This window comes from Amblyomma americanum, chromosome 10 (assembly GCF_052857255.1).
Source record: "Amblyomma americanum isolate KBUSLIRL-KWMA chromosome 10, ASM5285725v1, whole genome shotgun sequence".
NCBI classification, from domain to species: domain Eukaryota; kingdom Metazoa; phylum Arthropoda; class Arachnida; order Ixodida; family Ixodidae; genus Amblyomma; species Amblyomma americanum.
In genome coordinates, this window is record NC_135506.1 from 28,559,802 (window position 1) to 28,582,035 (window position 22,234).

At 46.6% G+C, this 22,234-nt stretch overlaps 1 protein-coding gene across 2 annotated transcripts; it reads left to right on the plus strand.

The window, feature by feature from the left end:
- Nucleotides 1-1,156: 1,156 nt before the first annotated feature.
- On the plus strand, nucleotides 1,157-16,041 carry LOC144107649 (uncharacterized). 2 transcript variants are annotated; one of them, XM_077640749.1, is made up of 3 exons: nucleotides 1,157-1,301; nucleotides 7,314-7,491; nucleotides 15,430-16,041. In XM_077640749.1, exons 2-3 carry the CDS (start codon nucleotides 7,336-7,338, stop codon nucleotides 15,763-15,765), a joined length of 492 nt encoding a protein of 163 aa, XP_077496875.1. In that variant the 5' UTR covers nucleotides 1,157-1,301; nucleotides 7,314-7,335; the 3' UTR covers nucleotides 15,766-16,041. The 2 variants fall into 2 exon arrangements, with proteins under 2 accessions (XP_077496875.1, XP_077496876.1); XM_077640750.1 differs by having other exon boundaries at nucleotides 7,324-7,491.
- Nucleotides 16,042-22,234: the final 6,193 nt, after the last annotated feature.

Genomic DNA, 22,234 nt, shown 5'->3' on the forward strand with positions numbered 1-22,234 from the left:
ATGAACTCCCGACGCTGAACCAAACATCTCCGTTAAACGAGTAACCAAATCAATGCTTGGCTTATCTGTGCAGAATAACGCGAGGTCATCGAAATAAGCTAGTACCTTAAGTTCGTGACCCATAATATGGAAACCGCTGACGGCTCTACCGTTTATAACATTAAAGCAAAGTGGCTCCAAGTAAATTGCGAAGAAGCGCGGGGGCAGTGGGCAGCCGCCTTTCACACATGACTCAGGCTGACTGGTTGTGAGAGACCACCAATACAATAAAGCGCGTGGAACCGTTTCTGTAACAAAGGCGCATCCCAGAAAAAAAAATTGAACCATTGTCAACGTGATTCAAAACAGCAAAAAATATTAGAGGAAATTTTATGATCAACTTTAGAAAGCCATATCGCTCTGTAGCCACCTACAAATCTTAGTCTTTCCGTTATGATCAGTTTTTGGTAATAAGACAATATAGCTCTTGGTAAACGTCGGCAGCAAAAATCCCACATCATTACTGGTTTGAAAAAAAAAATAGGAGTATAGGAAATAAAAAAATATTCATCTTATAAAGTTGCCCTGAGAGCACGTCAGGTCACGGGGTTTTCGAGGGTGGGAATCGGTCAATTCTTTCTTATTCTCCAAAGGTTTAAAGACCACTTACTCCGGCAAATTCATATTCATAAAGTGGAGTATTGATAGACAACCAGCGGGCAACATCAACACCATCAACCGTGCTTGCATAGGGAGGAAAAAGAAAGGCGTAGTGATTTGCAAGCTCATTAACTATTGCATCTGTACTAGATTAGGACGCCTGCAGAGTAAAGCTGAGAGACCCGCTTGGCGGCCACATGGCGACACCTCATAGTGTAAATAAAGCACGATTGGTGTGAGTTCCTACCCGGGCCGCCCGAACATTTAAATGTGATACTCTTAAATATCAGCTCCAAAAATTCGACTAGGCTATCGCCCCAAATGATGATGTTGATGTCCTCAGCCTAGTTGTAAGCTACACCACCCTCTCGCGCCGTGCATTGCAGAGCGTCGCCTGCCTCAGCATAACTCTATCTGCTCCGTGCCACGGCACTGCCCGTGAATCATCGTCTTCTGCGTAGCACAAATCCGACAGAGCGCGTGCTTCTGCCAGTCTCTCGTGGCCACCAGGTGGAGGGAAGACGTAGATGAAGTGAGCACAACCGTTGCCCGTCTCCCTGCGCTTCGAACGCGTGCTGACTCTCGAGCTGCTCTGCGATCTCGGTGCGAACGTCGGTTCCGGCTGAGTACCCAGTGCTTCTGCGCTTGCTCTTCAATTTCTGGTACGTTTCCTGCATTCTCTTCTTGTTTTCTGGGGTAGCTGAAAGCGCGGACATCGGGTGATGACCACAAGTTCTCCTGGCCAGGCCTGCTCCCCTGGACGGCTTCTTTCCCCTGATCAATTGTTACTTGGCTGCTTTTTGCGACGCGCAGTAAGCTGCATCACCTTTACTTTCGTCTCCGGGGATGGGAACCAAATCAGACTAAATTACTTGGAGGCTGTACAGGCAGCTCTGAGATCCACTACCCCGCACTACATGGGGACCACTGATGGACGGCAGTTCGGCACTCGCGGAGTAGTTTGCAGACCGCCACTCACGTCTGCCTCCTTCGCCAATAACCCGATCAGCGCGTTTCTAACTCCTCATCTGCTGCGTTCAGAAGGTTAGTATACGGTGTAGACCCAAGACTGAGACCGTCCGAGACGCTATGCATACTAACTTTGAATTGTCATTCACCGATGCAGTCGAGTAGAGGATAGGAGGGACACACCCACCAACATAGTCATCGATGCGTTTACGGGGCCCACTTGCCCACCTGGACGCAAGGTGTGGCTATTGGTCTTTCTCGCTGATCAGTTCACATCTGAGCGTCTACAGTGCCGTAATAATGAAGTTTTCGTCATAGTGCCAATGCCTGCAAATCTAGACCTCTCGCTCTAATGTTCTCATTGCGAAAGACGCCTCACTGCATGCAAAAGACCGCTGTCTGTATTTTTCTGTTCCTCAATTTGCCTTTCTCACTTCGCCCTCCCGACTTCCCCATTTATTTGGTCGAATATTTATCAGTAGTCCTGGCTTTGCGTAAGTTGCACAAGTCTTCTGTCTTCTGCCGTAATTTTCACGGATTCGTTGCCCCTGTGTTCCTCTCCAAACTCGTCTGCAGAAGGACAGGCACTCCGCTCGCTGAATGTTTTGGCACCGCCTCACGTGTGTTTATTGTAGTTGGTCCTGATGCGTGCACATAGAAGAATTCATTTAAATCATGTTGCTGATATCTTTGCGAGGGCCCCTCATCATGCCCCAGTCATGACTACGCTTCCGCGTAGCGCATATATTACAGCAGCCAGGTTCGCAGGTGTCTCCTGTAGGAATTTTTAGCCTCAAAATTAGATCCTAAACCCGATTTCCCGCACCTTCTCTTTCCGTGTTGCAGTAAAGATTGGCGATCGCGCAATATTGAGGTTTCTTTCACGCGTCGGCGTTGTCGCGTACGTACTTGCTAGCTGTGTTCTACCCGCGTAGGTCTAGTCTGGCGGTATATCCACTGCGCCCGCTGTGCGCTTAAGCCGGAACGACCGATCATTTCTTGGTGACCTGCCACTATTTCTCCTCTGTACGGAGGCGAGGCGCCTGCTACAGAACGTGTTGCGACAGCACGGTGTAAGTTTGTCTTTCGAGGTTGTTTCTGTCTCTTGGTGCTTCTACCTCTGGGACCAGCAGTAGGAATGTGCTTTCCGCCATTTGAAGTTTCGTTGAGACAAGAAATGACTCCCATGCCATGCGCTGCCATGCACGTGCGTTGCTTTTTGAAATCGCCCTTCGATATTTTTTAGGCAACAACCGCATTTTAGAAACAATTAATAGCAACAAAAGAAATGCCCTCTATCGGAATTTCAAATGAAACGCAGGTGGACAAAATTTTTGCAGCGTTGTTTCCTACATGGATTGTCCGGTGCACATTACCGCTGAAGGCCTCCCGGGCTTTGGATAAATGACCAAGAGCTCCTTGACAAAATCAGATAGGAACCTCTCCTTGGAAAACCTGGCTATTTCTTGTGGTCACATGGGTTTCTTGTGGTCGCAGCATGGGGTTGGATTGAAGTAAGGAGTGTCGTTCTTGAAACATGGCAGTGGCGTACACTGCCATGCAAATTATTGTTTTATTAACATTTCTCTACTTAATCTACCAAATTCAAAAATAGGAGTGATCTCTTTTATTTCTAAAAATTATTTCACGTCTACGCTTTGCCAATTCAGAGTCGCGAACTTGTATCATAGTCTCTGCCCTCATTTTAAGGCACCACTTCGTCAATCGCTGTTTACAATCTGCAGCAAATCTATATTCCCATTACCGTCCTTAAGCACTGACCTCCGGACAGGGACTGTGCCTGCATCATGTGGATATATGTTGCCCCATTATAACTACATCTGATTTACCACGCAGTCCACATGCGCTATCATCCTGAATAAATTTGTTAGGTAGGATCGCATTGTGTTCCCCCTGTCACAGGATCATTTCGAATGCCCTCGAAAGGATTTTCTGTCCATGCAAAGACCAGTCGAGCGCTGCTGCAAGGGTGGCACCGATGGTCACCGAGTTAGCAGTCTGTCGCGTCAACGGACCGCCCTGGAACTCTATCGTGCTTTCGAAGGCCTTCGAGCAGCCTATTGAGCATTCCCGGACGCAGAGCCGCACTCAAAGAGGCACTGGGAAACGAATCGCAGCAGTATCATGTTTTAAGAATTGGAAACATCAAAATCTAGAACTTCTTTTTGAGAAAACAAGACAGGCCGGCATACATAACACTTGAACAAGCAGAACGTGATTGCTACCAACGAAACTAAAATAACCAACACCAATTTCTTCATCAGATCAAGAATCCTAGTGCACATCTTGTCCGAAAAAACAAAAGCAATTTGAAGAGTGAAGAATATTACAGTAAAAAATGAACACTTCGTTTTAACCATTCCAGGTCTGACTTACTTCCACTCCTGCATGCTGATTGCTTACATGTCTGCAAATTATTGACGGCGTCGGTGGCGCCGTAACACCGTGTTGTGAGATGACGAAGGTTCCGGGCGGTAATCGGGTTCTTTGTTTAACAGTTACACAGCTCCTTCGAGTTCGATAGCGATTGATAATTTAGAGCACTCTCAACTCAGCTCAATACGCTTTAAAGCGGCCATGTGGCTGTGGTATAAGCCAACCGAATTTACCTTCAAATAGCAGAGCACTTTCTCTCTAATTATCATGGCACAATTTCTTCCTGACTTGCTTTTTTCGCATTTTTATGCAGGCCCAGTGGCTTGTTATTTTTCAGTCAATCAATCCTGAATCAATGCAGTCCTGAATCTCCGCTTTTTAGACACAGCGTTCTTAAAGGTCTTTATTTCCGTCTTAAGCCTGGACTCCATGTGCGCGAAAGAGCGAGCGACGCGACAAGGCGGCACGGCGACGCTCGCTCCGTCGCTTGTGGGCAACCTCCATGCAAGCGAAGGCGGCAGGCGACGCGAACCCGCGACGTGCGCAGCGGACTCAAGCTTAGAAACACGCCCGTAACCTGTTCTCTCTCTTAAAATTTTGCGAGTGTGCCCCATAGTCAGGGCCAAAGGAATATTTTCTCTACGGCAGCGGTGGAGCGGCAGCGGAGATAACCAACGGCGTGCTTGCGGAGACGAAGTCACATCACGGGTTCACGGGGAAGGTGTGCTTTCGTTCGGTGCCTGTGCACTCCGGCTTAGTAAAAACACTCACATTAACTGTCACCGCAGTCTGATTGTAAGTGAGCAAACTATAATTTACCAGTGAGAATGCGCGCCGCGACTGTTTCTGCACAGTTGGAGCTCAGCGGCGCGGTGGATCGAGCGCCGGTACCCGCGGCTCGACACGCAACTCTCCCTGCAGTAAGCCCGCTCGCGTAGCCCACTCCAAATGGTGTTAGCCCTCCGCACTCAACAAGTAGATTGTTTTAATTATTTAAATCATGCGGGTCTGCCTCCCAGCTACAAAGCCAAATATTTTCTCGACGGTGGCGATGACCAAGGTGACGGGCTGGTTGCGTGAGATGTACCCGTGAGAAACCGTCGAGAAACCGGAAAAGGCTTTGGGGGGCTGTGATTGGCCAGTCGCGTGGGGGACTTCCGAGCGACGAGCGAAATTTTCTGTGGGTGCAGATCCGAGCGACACGGCAAGCGACACATGCGTTTTGCTTCGCGCGACAGCGTCGCTCGTCGCTTGACGCCGTCGCCTTCGCGTTCGCGTGAGTTTTCGCGTACATGGAGTCCAGGCTTTATGGCTTCATGCATAATTACCTGCAAATTTTCCATGCCTTTGCCGCCAAAGTGAGTCAACGATTGTACAAACGGACTAGCTGCCAGTTACTTTGCATCTAATGACCTCCTGCGCACTTATCACAATATTTTACACCGTATTTTCCGCTCTTCGAACAATGCTGAGCTCGTGACCCCTCTTCCGCCCCATTTGTGATTTTGCCGAGGACATCTGGTGCTAGTTTGCCAACAGTTCTGTTGTTTATTTCTATACTTCTACTGACCTTCTGCCATCAGGCACAAACCTGCGTTCTGAAAAGTATGGCCTGGCACGATGCCTCTTGTTCGCCAATAATTATACATGCTTCATTATGGGGCATCCTTCCTATTTCGCCTTATTAGTACTACCTTCGTGCTTTCCCACGTAATTATGTCCTTCATCTACCCATAACTTGAGATATTTGCAATCTACCAGCCTGGGCACCTTATGGCATTGAAATTATTGTGAGCCCCCTGTTTGTGGCATATTGGACATTTGTCAAGCTCCAACAATTTGCGCTGAAAGCGAAGCGTAGGGCGTCTCTTTTGTCTCCGAAAATATTAACTACAGTTTGTAAATCTCATTAGCTTTCGGCTAATGATATAATATAGACATCAAAGATTAAACTTGAAAACTGCTGCTCTTCAACCTTTCAGCCCAATTTTTACACGATATTATATCCTGGATTACCTTACTAAGTTCTCTTTCAGTATCAACATAAGTCATGCGTGATTTAGCCGATTGATTTCGAGCTTCGAGTTTTAAGTTCACCAGATTTAGCCCAAATGAGCTGACTGATGAGCCAGCTATAAGGAGCAGCAGACAAAAAACTGTAGCAGTTCGTAGTCAGTGCGTAAAAACCGCGCATATTCATTTATTCCTTAGCTTAAAATTTTGTCGGCATATTGTATTTCTGAATTTTTTTGTGCCCAAATCTGTTTCACTGATCTTTTTTCCATGTGGCACCATGGTTATCACCCATCTCAGATTTGCCGGTACACGACATATTTTACAGCCCACAGGAGGAGCAACACCTAACTTCCAAATTTCGGGACAATCAGACCGCGAGGTACCACGTTTCATTGTACGCTTTAGAGTTGTACCATTAAGTAGCCACATTAAACGTCATGTATAATCTTTTGGCAGAGCACACATATATTTATAACGCCATTAGCCTTTGAAACTCAATAGCCATGGTATCCTGCAATAGAAATCCTGATCCACCGTTTCTATGTTGCGCCGACAGCAATCACCCAGATATGGGCAATAGTTTTCGAAAGGTGACCATTAAAAATAGTTCCTGTTGTCGACTCAGACCTGCATATTTTCCTTTTAAGTGCTTAGTGGCTGATATAACGAAAAAATGTTTTCCGAAGCTCCCTCAAAATTAGCTAGAATGCAGGATAGCATCCTGCAGTCTTTAATAAAGATGGCGGAAGCAGGTATTTGAAAGTTTGCCCATCTGACGGCTTGTGTTGGAAAAGATATTTGCCTTAAATTTGGTCAGGAAGGTTAATCCCCGGTAAAGAATTTTTCTGACCGAATCACTTACTCTTATTTTTCCTGCAGATAGAAAACAACGATAAAGAGAAAAACGATCGATAAATTGGTGAATTCAGAGAGTGGCATCAATATACAGAGCTCGGGGCTCTCACACTTTTGTTAGTGAAGTGTTTCATGCATAGGTTTGATGCAAGTGCTACCTAGGAAGCCATGAGCACAAATTGTGGAAACTGAGCTTCGATTCTCATGCCAGAGAAATAAATTGAGGAGCAAGATTATTCAACTTTTTTTCAGCATTGCCATTTCTTTTTATCTTCATATCAGGAGAACAGAGCACAAAGAAATGTCAGTTTGTCACACCAGTTAACAACACAGAAGAATTAAAGAGCTCTCCCCATTCTTACAATATTAGCTACCCAGTTCCACCAGAAGGGCTGCGGTTCTTCCACCTTAAATAATTTCTTTTCAATGCTTCCCAGACCCACTGAGAGCGACGTCAAAATGAGCGGGATGTTCGGTTTTACGGGGGTTCTGCTGCTCGTGCTAACAACTGGGGCGTGTGTCGAGCTGGATGAGTCGGATGGAGGCTACAAGGATCTACGAGTATCCATCAGCGAGAACGTGCCTCGCGACGACACCATCATTGCTAACATCAAGGTAAGCAGCGTTCACTCTCCCCCCCCTCCCGCCCCCTGTCATGTCTTCCTGTTTTTTAGAGCCCTTTGTTTTTGTCTTGGGTTTAAGAGTAAACACAACAACTGTCAAGGGCCGTTAAAAGGCACAAGTAAAGGCAGAATGCATTATAAGAGAAGCGTCGGATGGAGGCGACGAACTAGTGCTACACAAGAACGCCGTCCCTTCGCCCCTTCGATTTTTATCCTAGTTTACATTGCAGTCCTGGAGACACTGTTCCATTTTTGGTGACGGTGATGGAAGTGAACACTGCCAGACCTCCTGAGGAACACCGTGGGTCAGGAGCTGCCGGCCATAGTAAACTTCTCGGATTCACGAGTGATGCAAGCACCACGCTACCGTGCTGGCTGGGTTTGAAGACTTATAATAAACTGCACATCTCCAACCAAAAATTTTAACTTTAACCCAACGTTTCGAAGCCGACTCGGCTCCCTCATCAGGGGTGACTGAGGGCAGAAACTGGCGTCTTTTAAGTATGGAGGGGAGGTGGGGGTCAAAGGAACGACAGCTCTAATGCGAAAGGCGTGTGGGAGGGGGATTTAGGCTGTTAGTCACGCTGGCGCACTGCAGGGAGGTGGTGATTGGCGACTTTTTTTCGTTGCGTTGAAGAGCGAAGTCCCTGGGCATATACTGGGGGCAAGTTTCATTTTGTGCTGTGGATGTTGTTCGGGGTGGTTTGGATGTGCCAGGATTCCAGAAGGGGCCTTTTGTGATACTTTGTTTCGGTTCCGAGGATGCGGGCTTCTTCGAAGTTGATTCTATGGTCGGAGTCCACGGAATGTTCGGCAACTGGATTGCGCTCTCTTGCGAATTTGCGGACGTCGTTTTTATGTTGCCGAATTCTTTCTTTGAAATTTTTGATTTCGCCGATGTAGCTTGCGTTGCAGTCGGCGCATGGAATTTTGTAGACAATGCCTTGGGCTCTTTCTCTCCGCGGCCGGTCTCTGGGAACAGGTAGGCAAAGCGCAACAGTGTTTGTGGGCTTGTGCACAACCAGGAGACCCGCTTTTTTTTAGGATTCGGGCGATGGTTTCACTGACACCTACACCATAAGGTAAAGTGACGTATTTTGGTGGTGGTGTTAGTCTTTCTGCGTTGATTTCTTGGCGAATGTAGTGTTTTTTACGTCGATGGTTTTTTGAATAAAGTCTTTTGGGTAGCCGTTCATGATTAGTTCTTTGAATATCGTGCCTTGTTCTTTTTTTCTGTCAAGTTCTGTGCTGCAGTGTGTCTTAACTCTTCTGAACAGCTTCTTCACCTCTTCACCACTGATGCTTCATGGACTGTCGGGTGGGTCGAAGAGAAGGGGAGATACCGGCCTGAGTGAGTTGGTTTGCGGTATACAGAGAATTGAAGGGTACTGTGGCTTCGGGACACCAGGACGTCCAAAAACGGCTGGGGGTTTTCTTGTTCCACCTCTAGCGCGAACTAAATGTCAGGTTCTACGAAGTTTAAATGACAAACGAAATTTTGAATCTAAGATCTTTTGGTGACGGCGAAGCGGTCGTCGACATACCTGAGGAAAATCTTTGGTTTCGGGTGGAATTTTTAGTTTTCAATCTCTTCATGCAGACTTCGGGCTAGAAGCTACGCAGCTTGCCAAGAAGTACATCAAGACCATCCAAGGCATTTCGGTGCTCTACACCTGGAATTCACCAAGAAATGCAAGGAAACCAAGGTTGTACCCCAGAGCCTACGACAAGGGACACAAATTCAACCTCCAGGTGAACAAACCCCCCTTCCAGCAATCGTAGCTGCGCTTGAAGTCGGCATCCGGCAACTGGAACCTGGTGTACGAGAAGAGGTCAGGCTCAAAACAATAGGTGTACTCAATTCAGTGCAAGCACACCGAAAAGAATCAAACCTAAATCCGGACGAAAGGCAAGCCCTGCAAGACCTCAAGACCGACACGAACATACTGATCCTCCCAGCGGACAAGCGCAAAACAACAGTCATTCTGGACAGACGGGACTACGAAGAGAAAATATCTACCTTACCGAGCAGTCAAGAATATGAAAAATCGAAAAAGAACCCCACAACAACTACCAAGTAATGCTAAACAATACATTGAAAGAAGTATTCCAAAAACACCCCAACTTCCGAAACCTCTACATTCAGATATTGAGCAGCAACGTATCGGCTCCAACATTCTACGCCTGCCCAAAATCCACAAACCGGGGATTCCTTTGCGCTCGATTGTGGACTTCCGGTGTTCCCCTCTTCGCTCGTTGTCAGAATACCTTCACAAACTCATATCCCTAATCGCAGGAAAAACAGCGACCCATATCCGTCATTCCAGTCACTTCATCGAACTGGTGTCCCAAGCCGCCCTTGAGGCCGAGGACTGGCTTGTCTCGTTCGACGTGGTGTCCCTTTTCACAAAAATGCCTGTGAACCTTGCGGTGACCGCTACCCGAGACGCCCTACAACGCGACAACACACTCAGCGCACGAACCCCACTGAGTGTAAATGATGCGTGCCGCTTACTGGAGTTGTGCCTATCAAACACATACTTCTCGCCAAACGTGGAATTTTACCGACAAGTGAAAGGAACACCAATGGGAGCATCCATCTCTGTCGTCATGGCCAATTTAACCATGGAGCACATCAAACAACGAGCCCTCAACTCATTCCACCCGAAACCAATGATTTTCCGCAGGTATGTATCAAAAGATCTCAGATTCAAAATTTCCTTAGTCATTTAAACTCCGTAGAACCTGACGTTCAGTTCACGCTAGAGGTAGCACAAGAAAACTCCCTGCCGTTTTTGGACGCCCTTGTGTCCCGAAACCACAATACCCTTCCATTCTCCGTACCGCAAACCGACTCACTCAGGCCGGTATCTCCACTTCTCTTCGAACCACCCGACAGTCCGCAAAGCATCAGTGGTAAAGAGGCTGTTCAGAAGAGTTGAGACACACTGCAGCACAGAACTTCACAGAACAAAAGAACAACGCACGATATTCAAAGAACTCGTCATGAACGGCTACCCAAAAGACTTTATTCAAAAAACCATTCGACGTCAAGAACACAACATTCGTCAAGAAATCAACGCACAATGACCAAGGCCACCACCAAAATACGTCACTTTACCTTATGTCCGAGGTGTCAGCGAAACCATCGCCCGAATCCTGAAAAAATCGGGTCTCCAGGTTGCGCACAAGCCCACAAACACTGTTGCGCTTTACCTACCTGTTCCCAAAGACCGGCCGCATAGAGAAAGAGCCCAAGGCATTGTCTACCAAATTCCTTGCGCCGGCTGCGACGCAAGCTACATCGGTGGAAGCAAAAAGTTCAAAAGAAAGAATTCGGCAACATAAAAACGACGTCCGCAAATTCGCAAGAGAGCGCAATCCAGTAGCCGAACATTGCGATGACTCCGACCATAGAATCAACTTCGAAGAAACACGCATTGAGAGGCATGACAGACAGGACCTAATATGCTTATGCATATTTGGACCTTCTTTATCATGCTCAACGTTTCTCTCATGTTCCCTGATTCGCTCCTGAACGCAGCGCGCAGTTTGCCCTATATATAAAGGAGCGGCCACGTGAGAGGGGAATTTCGAAGGCAGCTCCTTCGGCGCACTTCATGAACGTTCGCCCATGTTTGGTGCCGCACCCTCTCTCTTATTTTCGTCCTCTTTCAATAAGAGAGCAAAGGCTTCCGGACTTTTCTGGGGCTGAAAAAACAAGCGGCACACCATGCCTGCTCGTGATCTTTTCAAGTTGTGGGCTAACTTGTGCACGGAGGGCCCCACCACAGGTCGCACGACCTCTTCTCGAGGGACATCTTCAACAGCTCCCACAGCCTTTCTCTTCATGTTTTGTAGCAGGCTCTCAGCGACCGCCGTTTCGAGCGATCCAGGGTACCCAGCTGAAGACATCCCGCCCAATTGGTTTTAAATACTTGGTTGCATCTTGCGAGAGCATGATTTACTGAGGGCGGATTCGACGCAAAGTGAAGCAACTGAATGAACTTAGTCGTCTTCACGATGGGCCTGCCCGTGTTGTCGTTCCGCAAACGCGGCTGCACGAAAATCCTTTGTGGTTCTCCGGCGTTACGGCATACGCGTGCTGCAGCAAAGCAGAGCAGAACCACGACCGACGCCGCGCAGCCCAGCGGGTAGACCAGGAGGTACACGTGGAAAGGCGGTGGTGCGGCCATGGGTTCCCTATTTGTCGGAGCCTGCGGCTTCTGATGACGGGCAGCTAGTGCGGCCTTTACAACAGCCCGTAGTGTACGGCGGTGCTGGTAGCTTTGAGGAAAATCTCGGATGTAGAATGACACACTTGTACGCCGAAGTGGGCTGGTACTAAGCTATGGTTCAGAAATGTGGCAAAAAAAAGGGTTCACCACCAACTCAAGACAGCTGGGCCAGCTCTACTGTGTAAAATATGTGTACTCTATAGAGATTGGAATAGAGGAGGATGGTTCTCGATCGAGTTCTTGATATTCTAGTCGAAATGACAAAGAAATCGGCTCCGGGCCTACAAAGCACGTAATATGAGGGCAAGGTAACTCATTGTCGTTATGAAAAATCCACTGGATCTTAATGATTGGCCGTCCCCTTAACTGAACGTGCACACCACAATCAATCAATCAATCAATCAATCAATCAATCAATCAATCATGTTTATTTAACATCATGACGATGTTGGGTGCGCCGACAAAAAGCCATTGGGAAGGCTTGACGAGGCCGACGCACCCCACAAGGGCATTGCAGTGGTACACAGCATGGTAGCACTTCCAGGGATAAAAAAGAAGAAAATGAACAAAAGTAACATATTTGGCATTAGCTGTACATCAATTCGGACTCCTTATTTAGTTGATGTGGGAGAGTGTAGCTCAACATTTGATAACCATAATTTGTTCGCATCCTAGGCACATACCATTTGGGTGTCGCACGTGTAGTGTACTTTGGCTCATTGCATTGTAATCCTGACAGATTTAGCATATTGCAATTATTGTGATTAACACCGGTTTTATACCGTTGTAAAAGTAAAACTTCGTACAGCTGTGGCAAACGGATGATTCGAAGTTCATTGAAAAACGGTTCGGTGTGTTCTAGTGTGTCCAAGGTTAACGTGTTCCGACTATCATTTCTTCTTCCTTGACACCGCGTACCGTCTACCTGCGACATTATAACCTCCGCGATTACCTGAGAGGGTTTGTATCCTGAAGGAGCACCTGGTGCGGCATAAACATGTGCTCTCCAAGCGTGAGATTCCACCATGACGCTTGGTACACAGTGTCCTCGCCGCAGGAGGAAAAAACATGAGAACCCTGGGCAACTAACCTAAAGCAGTACTGCATCTCCCTCGACTTTGTTCAACGCAGTCTATGCCACACTCTCCTAAGACTTTCATGATGCTTGCAATGTCGGGTGACAATTCCCCCAATCGGCTGTAGAGATCCCACGCTCCTGCCCAGTGGCTCGTTGCCCAGGGTAGCATCAAACCCCCCTCGATAAGAAGCATCATTTCGGCTACACGCTCCACCACCTTTGAAACACTTGGGACGCTTCGAATCGCTGTCATTGTGGTCTGAATATAGTTACCCAAGAAGAACACGCCTAAGGACCACGCGGCAAGCATTAGACTGTGTTCGGTCGGAACAGTTGTGGGCTCTTACTCAGCAACGCACTCACTGAAAAAAGGCAAACGTCAGACTGCGAAAACTTTGGTTTGGTTTAGATGGGTTTAACGTCCCAAAGCGACTCAGGCTATGAGAGACGCCGTAGTGAAGGGCTCCAGAAATTTCGACCACCTGGGGTTCTTTAACGTGCACTGACATCGCACAGAACATGGGCCTCTATAATTTCGCCTCCATCGAAATTCGACCGCCGCGGCCGCGATGGAACCCGCGTCTTTCGGGCCAGCAGCCGAGCGCCATAACCACTCAGCTACCGCGGCGGCATAGACTGGGAAAAGTAGTGTTTCCTGGGAAAAAGCTTCATGGTAACCCACAGCCCAATGCAGACGAGCGTCCCAAGAGCTGTTGACGTAAGCAATAACCAGGTGAACGAAATCCACGAGTCAATAAAGAATATTTGCATGACAGTACCACGTTGAGTAAAGTATAGCACAGCTCTGCTGGGGAATATTGGGCGTCTCTAAACATGTTTGGATAACGAAGAAGAGAGCTCTGAGAAGGTAGAAGCACACTCTCGATCTGCCCTTTTTGGAATTCTATACGATACTCTCGGTTCTGATGAGGTGGACGCTATTTTTCAGTGCCTTTTATGCATCTACGAGGGCGGCAAGCTGCCATCCTCGAGGCGATCTCTACCGGAGTTCCGTGATCATCACTTCCACTCCAGAAGTCCTTCTTTTTTGGAAACGAGCTATCCCGTTTACCCGAAATCAAAAATATTTGTGCAGCTTCGACTATCTCTCGCACGTGGTATCTTCTGAATCGACTTTCCGGAGCGTTAATGTTTGCGGTATTGGCACTCGTGACTTGACAAAGCCCTCAGTGAAACTGCATGAGACTCTGCTCGTGTGATTGCGTTGAAACAAACTAATGCGTGTACTGCAACGATTCAACAAAATTTACGGATACCTCCTGCAAGGTGCAAACACAAGCCTCTTCTGAAGGCCGAATGACAGCGCATTTCTGCGTGGCACATAACAGCTTCCATTCTTTGCCGCAAAAGCAGCCAATTCCCACAACATGTCTTCGAATGAGGCGTTCACAAATTTCAGTGGAATCAGCCGGTAATTAAAGTGTTGGTCTAGCTCTTGTAGTTGATCGAGTGTGTTGATATTTCTTAGCAAGCATCGCACAGGATGAAATAGTGATCTTTTGACCACGCACTAGTTTTTCCCGAGCCTTCGAACTCACTCTCTAAAGAGCTTCATATTACAAAGATTTCGAACTTAAAGCTCTAATTTGCCGCTACATTCCCTCCGAACGCTATGAATAAAGGCGCCAGCTATTACAAGAAAATAATTTTTCAAGCACTTTTCTGCTGCAGTATGTTCACAAAAAGGAAAGTAAATTTTCGTGACAAGCAGCCCAAATGGCTCAGTAACACCATGCGTGTTGTCTTCGCGGGGGCTTTAGGTTAGTGTCAACAAGGCTACGTTGATATACGCTAAACTTGCCCTATACCATGCATATTCCTTAGGAACCAAAGAAGAATGGAGGAAGAGCACGCAAGCGGATGGCACTGACACCACTGCTTTTGTCCTTGCGCTGTGGTCAATAGCCGTGCTGAAAACCATGACACGTGTCTAAAACTTCAAACGGCCGTGTTCGTCTACTCCCCCCATGGGACGCTTGTTGATTGAAAGCATAAAACCAAGGCGATAAGAATGTTTTTGAAGAACCGCCGGATTGAGTTGAAGAAGAGATTCCGTGATCTGTAAGTTTATTTTGCAAACAAAATAATGGCAACTGTATGGCCACTCCTTCGAGAAAAAAAATTATAAGGCACAAGTTTCGGCTGCGACACATAGAGATAACACGCATTTCAACAGAGCCATTTCTGTTTTCTGTGGACACGTACTACATATAAAATCCGTGCGTGCAGTGGATTTTAAAAGCAAGCCTACATTGCGTGCTGCACAGAATTGAACTTATTTGGACTTGTTCAGGACACTAGTCAAAATTTGATGTTCTGCTTAGCTTTATTAGCGTTAATATCAGTTCAAGCTCAGAGCCATTAACTGCTTTTTGCGGTCATGGAAGACTTCGGAAACTTAAAGGTGCTCTGAAATGGGCATTAATAAAGTTGCGGTATGCCGCGGATGTTAAAGCACGCCGCTTCACGAATATTTTCCCGCAAGGATTTTTGCAATGCGCTTTCTAGAAGCTGAGTTATCTGCAGTCAAAATTTTAATTCCAGCGTCTTCGCGCCTTTCCCTTCCCTCTCGTCACTTTTTGCATGCTGGAAGGTCGGCGGTCCTCCGCCGGCCTTAACTCCGGGAGCGGAGCCTTCTCACCCGCCGGCCCCACCTTTGGGAGTGGAGCCTCCTCACCCGCCAGCCCCACCTCCGGGAGCGGAGCCTCCTCACCCGCCGGCCCCAGCTCCAGGAGCGGAGCCTCCTCACCCGCCGGCCCCAGCTCCGGCAGCGGAGCCTCCTCAGCCGCCAGCCCCACCTCCCGGAACGGAGCCTCCTCACCCGATATCCCCACCTCCGGGTGCGGAACCTCCTCAGCCGCCGGAGCTACGCGCACTATTGGCCGCGACCAGGGTAGCTGGCCGACGTATGAACGAATCTAACCAATAGCCATCTCTCAACTTGTACACGCAGATGCGAGCGACGGAGGAGGGTGCGAGCTTGAAAAAGTCGATGGGAAGGGCTCGCCAAATTTCACGCTTTATTGTGGTTCTTCTGCTGCGTTTACAATTGTATTATTTTGGCCCTGGTTTTCATGGCAACGCAATGCACTGATTGAGCGAGTTGATGTGCTTTCCTCGGAAGGTGCTTGAGAGCAACTTTAATGGAGAACTCCATAACCATCGCAAGACAGATGTGCTTGGGCGGATAAATGATCAAGACGGTATCGGGGCATCACCTGAAGAATTTAGTGCTGTAGCTGCAGATAAAGAGTACACACCGCTTTCTACACTGTGTTTTGTAAACGTTTAAAATTAATAGCCATCACAGAGCACACTGCCTTACGGCAACTGTGGGAGGAACGTCGCCCCTCGGGGGCTGTTTGGAGTCGGAGATTTACAAAGGTCGATGCGTCAGGCACAGGACGGATCATCGCTTTGAGTTATTTCATTGTCTCCTACTGAACCTGAGTCCAGTATTGACCAGTTATCGGGGTGCGCAAAGCGTCCACACAATTACAGCTGTCTCTTAATAACTGAATTAGGCTTTAGAAGTACTAAATAAGGCCGTTTATGGATTCGTGTCATTACAGAAACGGCGCTCTTACACGCAGGTGCAATATTGCACAGCCCTTGCCAGCGGTTGGTTCTGAACTAAGTGCTGGTGCTCTTTCGATTCGATTTTTTTTCTAGGCCTGAAATTCAGTTAGTTTCCTGAAAACTACTTTTTTTATACAGTTACGCACTCATTTGTAGAACACCTGCTGCGCTAGCATTAAGCCCGATCAGTACAATTTGTAGACAAAGTACTCGTTTTGTGGACAGCTGGCGCCATCAGTTGAGGCTGCCACAACCAACAAGGTGTTCTTTTCTAAGTGGCAGACAAATTAAATTGCATGTTCTCCACAAAAAATACATATCTTCAGTGAAAATATGCGCTCGGGAGGCAAGAAAGCTCGAAGAAGCATGAGGATAGTGGATGAACAAGTAGAGTTTTTAAGTTATCGAATTTGAAACAACGCTGAGATGTTAGCTGCTTTACAATGAGGGATGCTTTCCAACCAAGTGATCGTATTTGGCCACTTGCGCGAGCGGCGCGTGATAAACAAACGCAAAACTCTGGCCCCCATAGAGAGTCTATGCAGTACGTAAATGCACTCAGGCTAGCCGACCGCTTCCTTGCAAGACACCCCCTCAAATCTTTACCGACCTGTTTCACCATACGGCCTACCCGGCGTGCAGTTCAGTCTTCCCTACGGCCATGTCTCTCGATCTTTCTCACAAGCCACTTCACCACTTGCGAGGCAGCCCCTTGGTATCAGTCTCGGCAAGTGGGTCAATCAGTTAAATTTTTTGACAAATAAGGCCTCGGGTACTGTCCTTGAACTTAACTAGTATATTCAAAATCGACTTTTAAATGTATTGCAATATAACATGACTGTCAAATGTGTTACGTTGTTTTTTACATTAAAAGAAGACGTAAATAAAAGTGCCCTCTATGAAATTTAAGCACGTCGCCTGTATTCCACAAGCACTGAGTGTCACACGTGCGGTATGGGAGCGTTCCTCGTCAGTCCAGTTAGTGCCGATTGGAAGCCGCCAGGAGCAGTGGTTTCTAGCGCATGCGTATGCCGGTCGACTCATTCCTACGCTGCTTCGGCTGCGCCGAAATGGTATTGACGGCTGTAGTATCGGAAAGCGAATTCCCAATAGCCACTCTACTTAGGAACTGAATGAGCTCGTTTATGGGATTATAAACCAAGGTCGACAAACCACAAGCATTTTATCCTACACAAAGACGACTTGTTCTCAGTACCAGAAAATAGGCGTCTGTGTAAAGCTAGTTTTCACTATTGACTAGTAACCACGTCTCATACAAACTCACCAGTGGCACACTCCTCTGTGTGTATAATCCACAGCTAGGAAAAGTTTATTTTCTGAGGATGATTATAATGAGAAGAATAGCGAAATTTAACAGGTAACAGCAGCACGCTGCACTGAGCTTCGGCTGAAATGGCTGTACCTCTGGGAGGGACGCGACGATTAGACCTTTTTAGGACCCACTACTGCAAATGCCCCGCTGACATCGAACACAGCGATAGAGGAGCTTTGAATATGGAAACAATGGTAAGAGCTCCGGTCACATAACCTTGGATGTGAGCCGTGTACATTCAGAGCGCCGATAAATGCACAGAGCCTGATCAGCATCTCTTGTAGCATCTGCTTCAATGAGAACACGATACGATGTAGAGCTGAGGAAAGAGAAGAAATTGACGCGGTGTTTGTACCTGCGAGCAACATTCTGGATGCGAACTGCTACAATGGACACGTCGAACGATGCCCATATAAGCCGCTCGGAAACGTGTGCCCTTATGCCGGGTCCTAGTATAAAAAAATGGTGTGCACACTTAAGCTCCACCTTAAGGACGTGAGGAATTTGTCGTCCTCATTATTAAGTCCATATGTCCCTGGGAGTCCTCGTACCCATCCTTGTGCAATGGTGCAACTTAAGCGATGCGCAACAGACCTGCGATAGCAACTGCTGCAACCGGTGGGTCTTGTGCGAACCAACTTGCTCTTCTCTGCCAAACTCTCGCGATCAAGCATTAATTTAACTTCCACCTGCCAGGGAGGTTAGTTTACTCACAATCCAGTGGGCAGGTTGCGACGACCCCAAGAGGTCATGTGACGTATGTAGCCTGCCTAGGTTGCTGCTCCGGGGGTGGCTCCCCGGACTACCCTATCGCGCCCATTTTTCGCTCAGAACGCTAACACAGTATTTACAGCCGCGTAGCCGGACCTTTAACGCTATTGCGTTAAAATGGGCTCGTTGAACTCTCAGATCTACTTCAAAACACAATGACCGCAATACTTAGCTGCCTAATAGAGAAGGCAACCGCCGACAAGTCTATTGCAGACACCGTGGACTATTGCAAACAAGCCTGAAGCGCCGTCCCGTGTTTTATGAACCATTTTTTTTTTTTGCAGGCACGTGTACAGAATTCTACTGAAATGGCTATGCTCACCATGGCGGCGCAGTTGCGATGGCGCCGAACCACTCACTAGAAAACTCTAGATCAAATGCCGGCCACGGCAGCCGCGTTTTAATGAAGGCGGAATGAAGAAAGATCTCATCTGCTGTGACATCTGAGGGCACGTTGAAGAGGTTCAGCTGATCAAATTTTATCAGAACCCTCCAATTCTCCCTATTTATCACTACGCATTCTTATGCTCCCTCTTTCGTTCTTTCTCTCAGAGAGCGGTTGAGCTATCCATGAGAGTATGATAGTTTCTACACGCCTCCCTTCATCATAACCATCTTTCACAGTATTTTATGTATAGTAAGAGCTCCTTCCTCAAATAAACGTATGTTTTTGGTTCATGGGGGTTTAACATCCCAAAAGCGACTCAGGCTATGAGGGACGCCATAGTGAAGGGCTCTGGAAATTTCGACCACCTGGGGTTCTTCAAAGTGCACTGACAACGCACAGTACCCGGGCCTCTAGCTTTTCGCCTCCATCGAAATTCTACTGCCGCGGCCGGGGTCGAACCCGCAACTTTCGGATCAGCTAGAAGCCGAGCGCCACAACCACTGAGCCTCCGCGGCGGCAAACAGACGTATGTCCAGCTGCGTTGCTAGCTACATTGCTGAAAAAACAAAACACTGCAGACCGTCCAATAAGATGAAGCCTTTTCATTTCGAAAAGTAACTCCCTCTAGGATAAGCGGCACTAATTAGGCATTCCACCATCCATTTGTAAGCATTCGATTGAACGCGTGGTATAGAACAAGCGGCGTGAGTACACTACGCAATTGATCGAAGTATTGATTCAGAGCACAGTCCCAAAAGCCCCGATTCCGCCGAAGGACGTCAACAAGGATAGACTTGCGTGCAACCTTTCTTCCGGACTGAAAAGCGCATTGCGGCACGCGGCGTCGTTTTTTAGACATTTGTAGTGAAGCGGTCACTTTGGTAAGAAGGAAGCACCAGCTTAAAGAACGGTTCTCCCTCCAAAGCTGTGGAATAAGTAAACACGCACGTACCATCCTTCCTCCTAAAAGACAATGGTTTTCTCTGGGGGCAGAAAAACAGCACAGGACCGGTTTCACGTAGTGTTTTGTTTTTATTTTTAATGTATCTTGCATTGGCTACAAAAAATTTCAAAATTCAAGCAGTTTTAGTCCACACTGCTGCATCATCTCTATGACCGATTCAGTGCCGCGATCTTGGAGCATATAAAACGTGCTGAAATACTCTGAATTTTTTTCCATCTTCCTTCTTAAACCTCTGTGGTCTGGGCAGCATACTGCATTAGTATTTTCCAGAACTGGCCATATGAAAGCCTTGTAGGCAATAAGCTTAATTTCTTTAGTCGCGTTTGGTAGCTTTCTCTAAAAAAAAACAAATCCTCTGATAATCTTTTGAATAGATATTTTCACTGTGAATGCGCTTTCTAGATTATGCGTTAAAGTCCCCTTAAGATACTTGAAACTGTACCTCAGACAAAGCATTTTCGCCTAGGTTATATTCAAACCTTATAATATTTGGCTTTCGGGTTAACATTCGTGTACATTTTTGTAGTTAATTTTCTTACCCCATTTAGACACCACGAATATAAAGACTGAAGGCACCTATTTAGTATATTCTGCTTTTCTGGACAAGCCATATGGGTATAATTAAACAGACAGCCGCAAAAAGTTTAATCTATACAGGTGGATTCACGATAGCAGAAGTGTGATTATTAAATAACAAAATCAAAATGAACCAAAAAGGAGCCCTGCGCCACTCCAGACAGAACTTCGAGCTCCCACAATGTGAGAACAGCTTTTTAAGTATTCCGGAATCCCCCTAGTTATTGTTTCACTGATTTCCAGGTTCCTCAATTTAAAAAAAAAAACAATTTTATCAAATGCCTTCTATAGCTTATACGCATAGTTCATAAAGTCTAAACCATACGACATTTCCTACTCTGCAAACGTCATTACAGTTTCGATTAACTACGACACTGTCGAAAGGCTAGGCTGCAAACCGTGCTGGAATAGACATATTTAATCTTTTTTTTCCAAAAAATAAAAAATGAAAAATGTGTTTTGCTATTACATGCTCTCAGAACTTAAAACATACAGAAGTTAGTAAGACTTGTCTATAGGTATTTACAGATTACATATTACCACCTTTAAATCACGGAAAAACGGTTGAAAGGCGCCAATCCTGAGGTACTGAATGATCTCGCAAAGATGTTTCAAGTGGAAGCTGCAGATGATATGACGTACATTCAGCGCAATGTTGAAGGGATTTCATCGGCACATCATCTGGACCATTCGATTCAACTATTAAAGTCTATAACATGTGAACGCTTTGTGTGAACATGATCTCCATCATAATATTAGCACTGCTTATTTCTACAATATTCTTTGATGGAGTTGCCAATTAATATGCGGAAAATAAAGTCACCAGCCATTATAAGTCTTGTTTCCATGTACATGAGAGCTAGAAAAAATTCAATACATCAAAAAAATTACGGCGAAGTGGCGGGCGTCCTGTACTCAGCCCCTATTAAAAACTCCCTGATTGGACAGTTAATCTTCGATAAACTGCAATTATAGCACTTACCGCAACAATAGCCACGGCCCCACCTTTAGAATCACTGTCCCAACTAAACACTTTGTAGCCAAGAGAAAATATCCTCTTGTCACTTAATGCATGCTGTAGCCAGTAGCCATGTCTCAGTTAAGGGTTCTAAGTAATCTGTAGATGCTCTAAATCGGTCAGGTTATTGTAGTGCTGCGGGCGTTTAAATGTAGAATTCTGAGCAATAACTGCGACGAATCGCTTTCCGTGTCAGAATCTTTCCTTGAACTTATGTGACTGCAGCGATTTCTGGCTAGCACATTTTTCGGTGCTTTTAGGTCGATGAATCTTTAGGTCCAGGCGGTACAGACACTGGTCACTCCTTTCACGATCCCAGACCTAGACATAAGTGTTGACCTTAAGCTTGTCGTAGAATAGTTTCCTATTAACGCCATTTGCTCTGTCCGTTTCACTGCATGCCGTAATATTTACAAACTTTTACTGTTTTTCTTCTGAAGCCTTGACTCCTACTTATGGAGCTTCCTTTCAGCTTGCCGCAGTTTTGCAGCACACTGTTTTTCTCGCGAGTCATAAAACTTGGAAATTAGTCATGGAAGCACGATGATTATGCTGGCACAGTGGAATGTTTGAGTGGTAGTTATTACACAGGACTTCAAAAACACGTATATTGGTGGATCTTCCAGGAAGACTGAAAAGAGTGTCGACATGCGATTATTTCAGAGTATATGTTTTACCGTTGCACAATCTCATTTTCGCCCGCTTTTATTCATCAATGCATTTCTTCGGCAGGCTGAATCATATTTATTACATGTACCAGTTTTCGATA

Excerpts from the sequence above, each read along its gene's own strand:
- LOC144107649 (XM_077640749.1), top strand. The coding sequence starts at position 7,336 with ATGAGCGGGATGTTCGGTTTTACGGGGGTTCTGCTGCTCGTGCTAACA. Across the intron at positions 7,492-15,429 it reads CCATCATTGCTAACATCAAG|GTCGGCGGTCCTCCGCCGGC; the intron begins GTAAGCAGCGTT and ends GCATGCTGGAAG.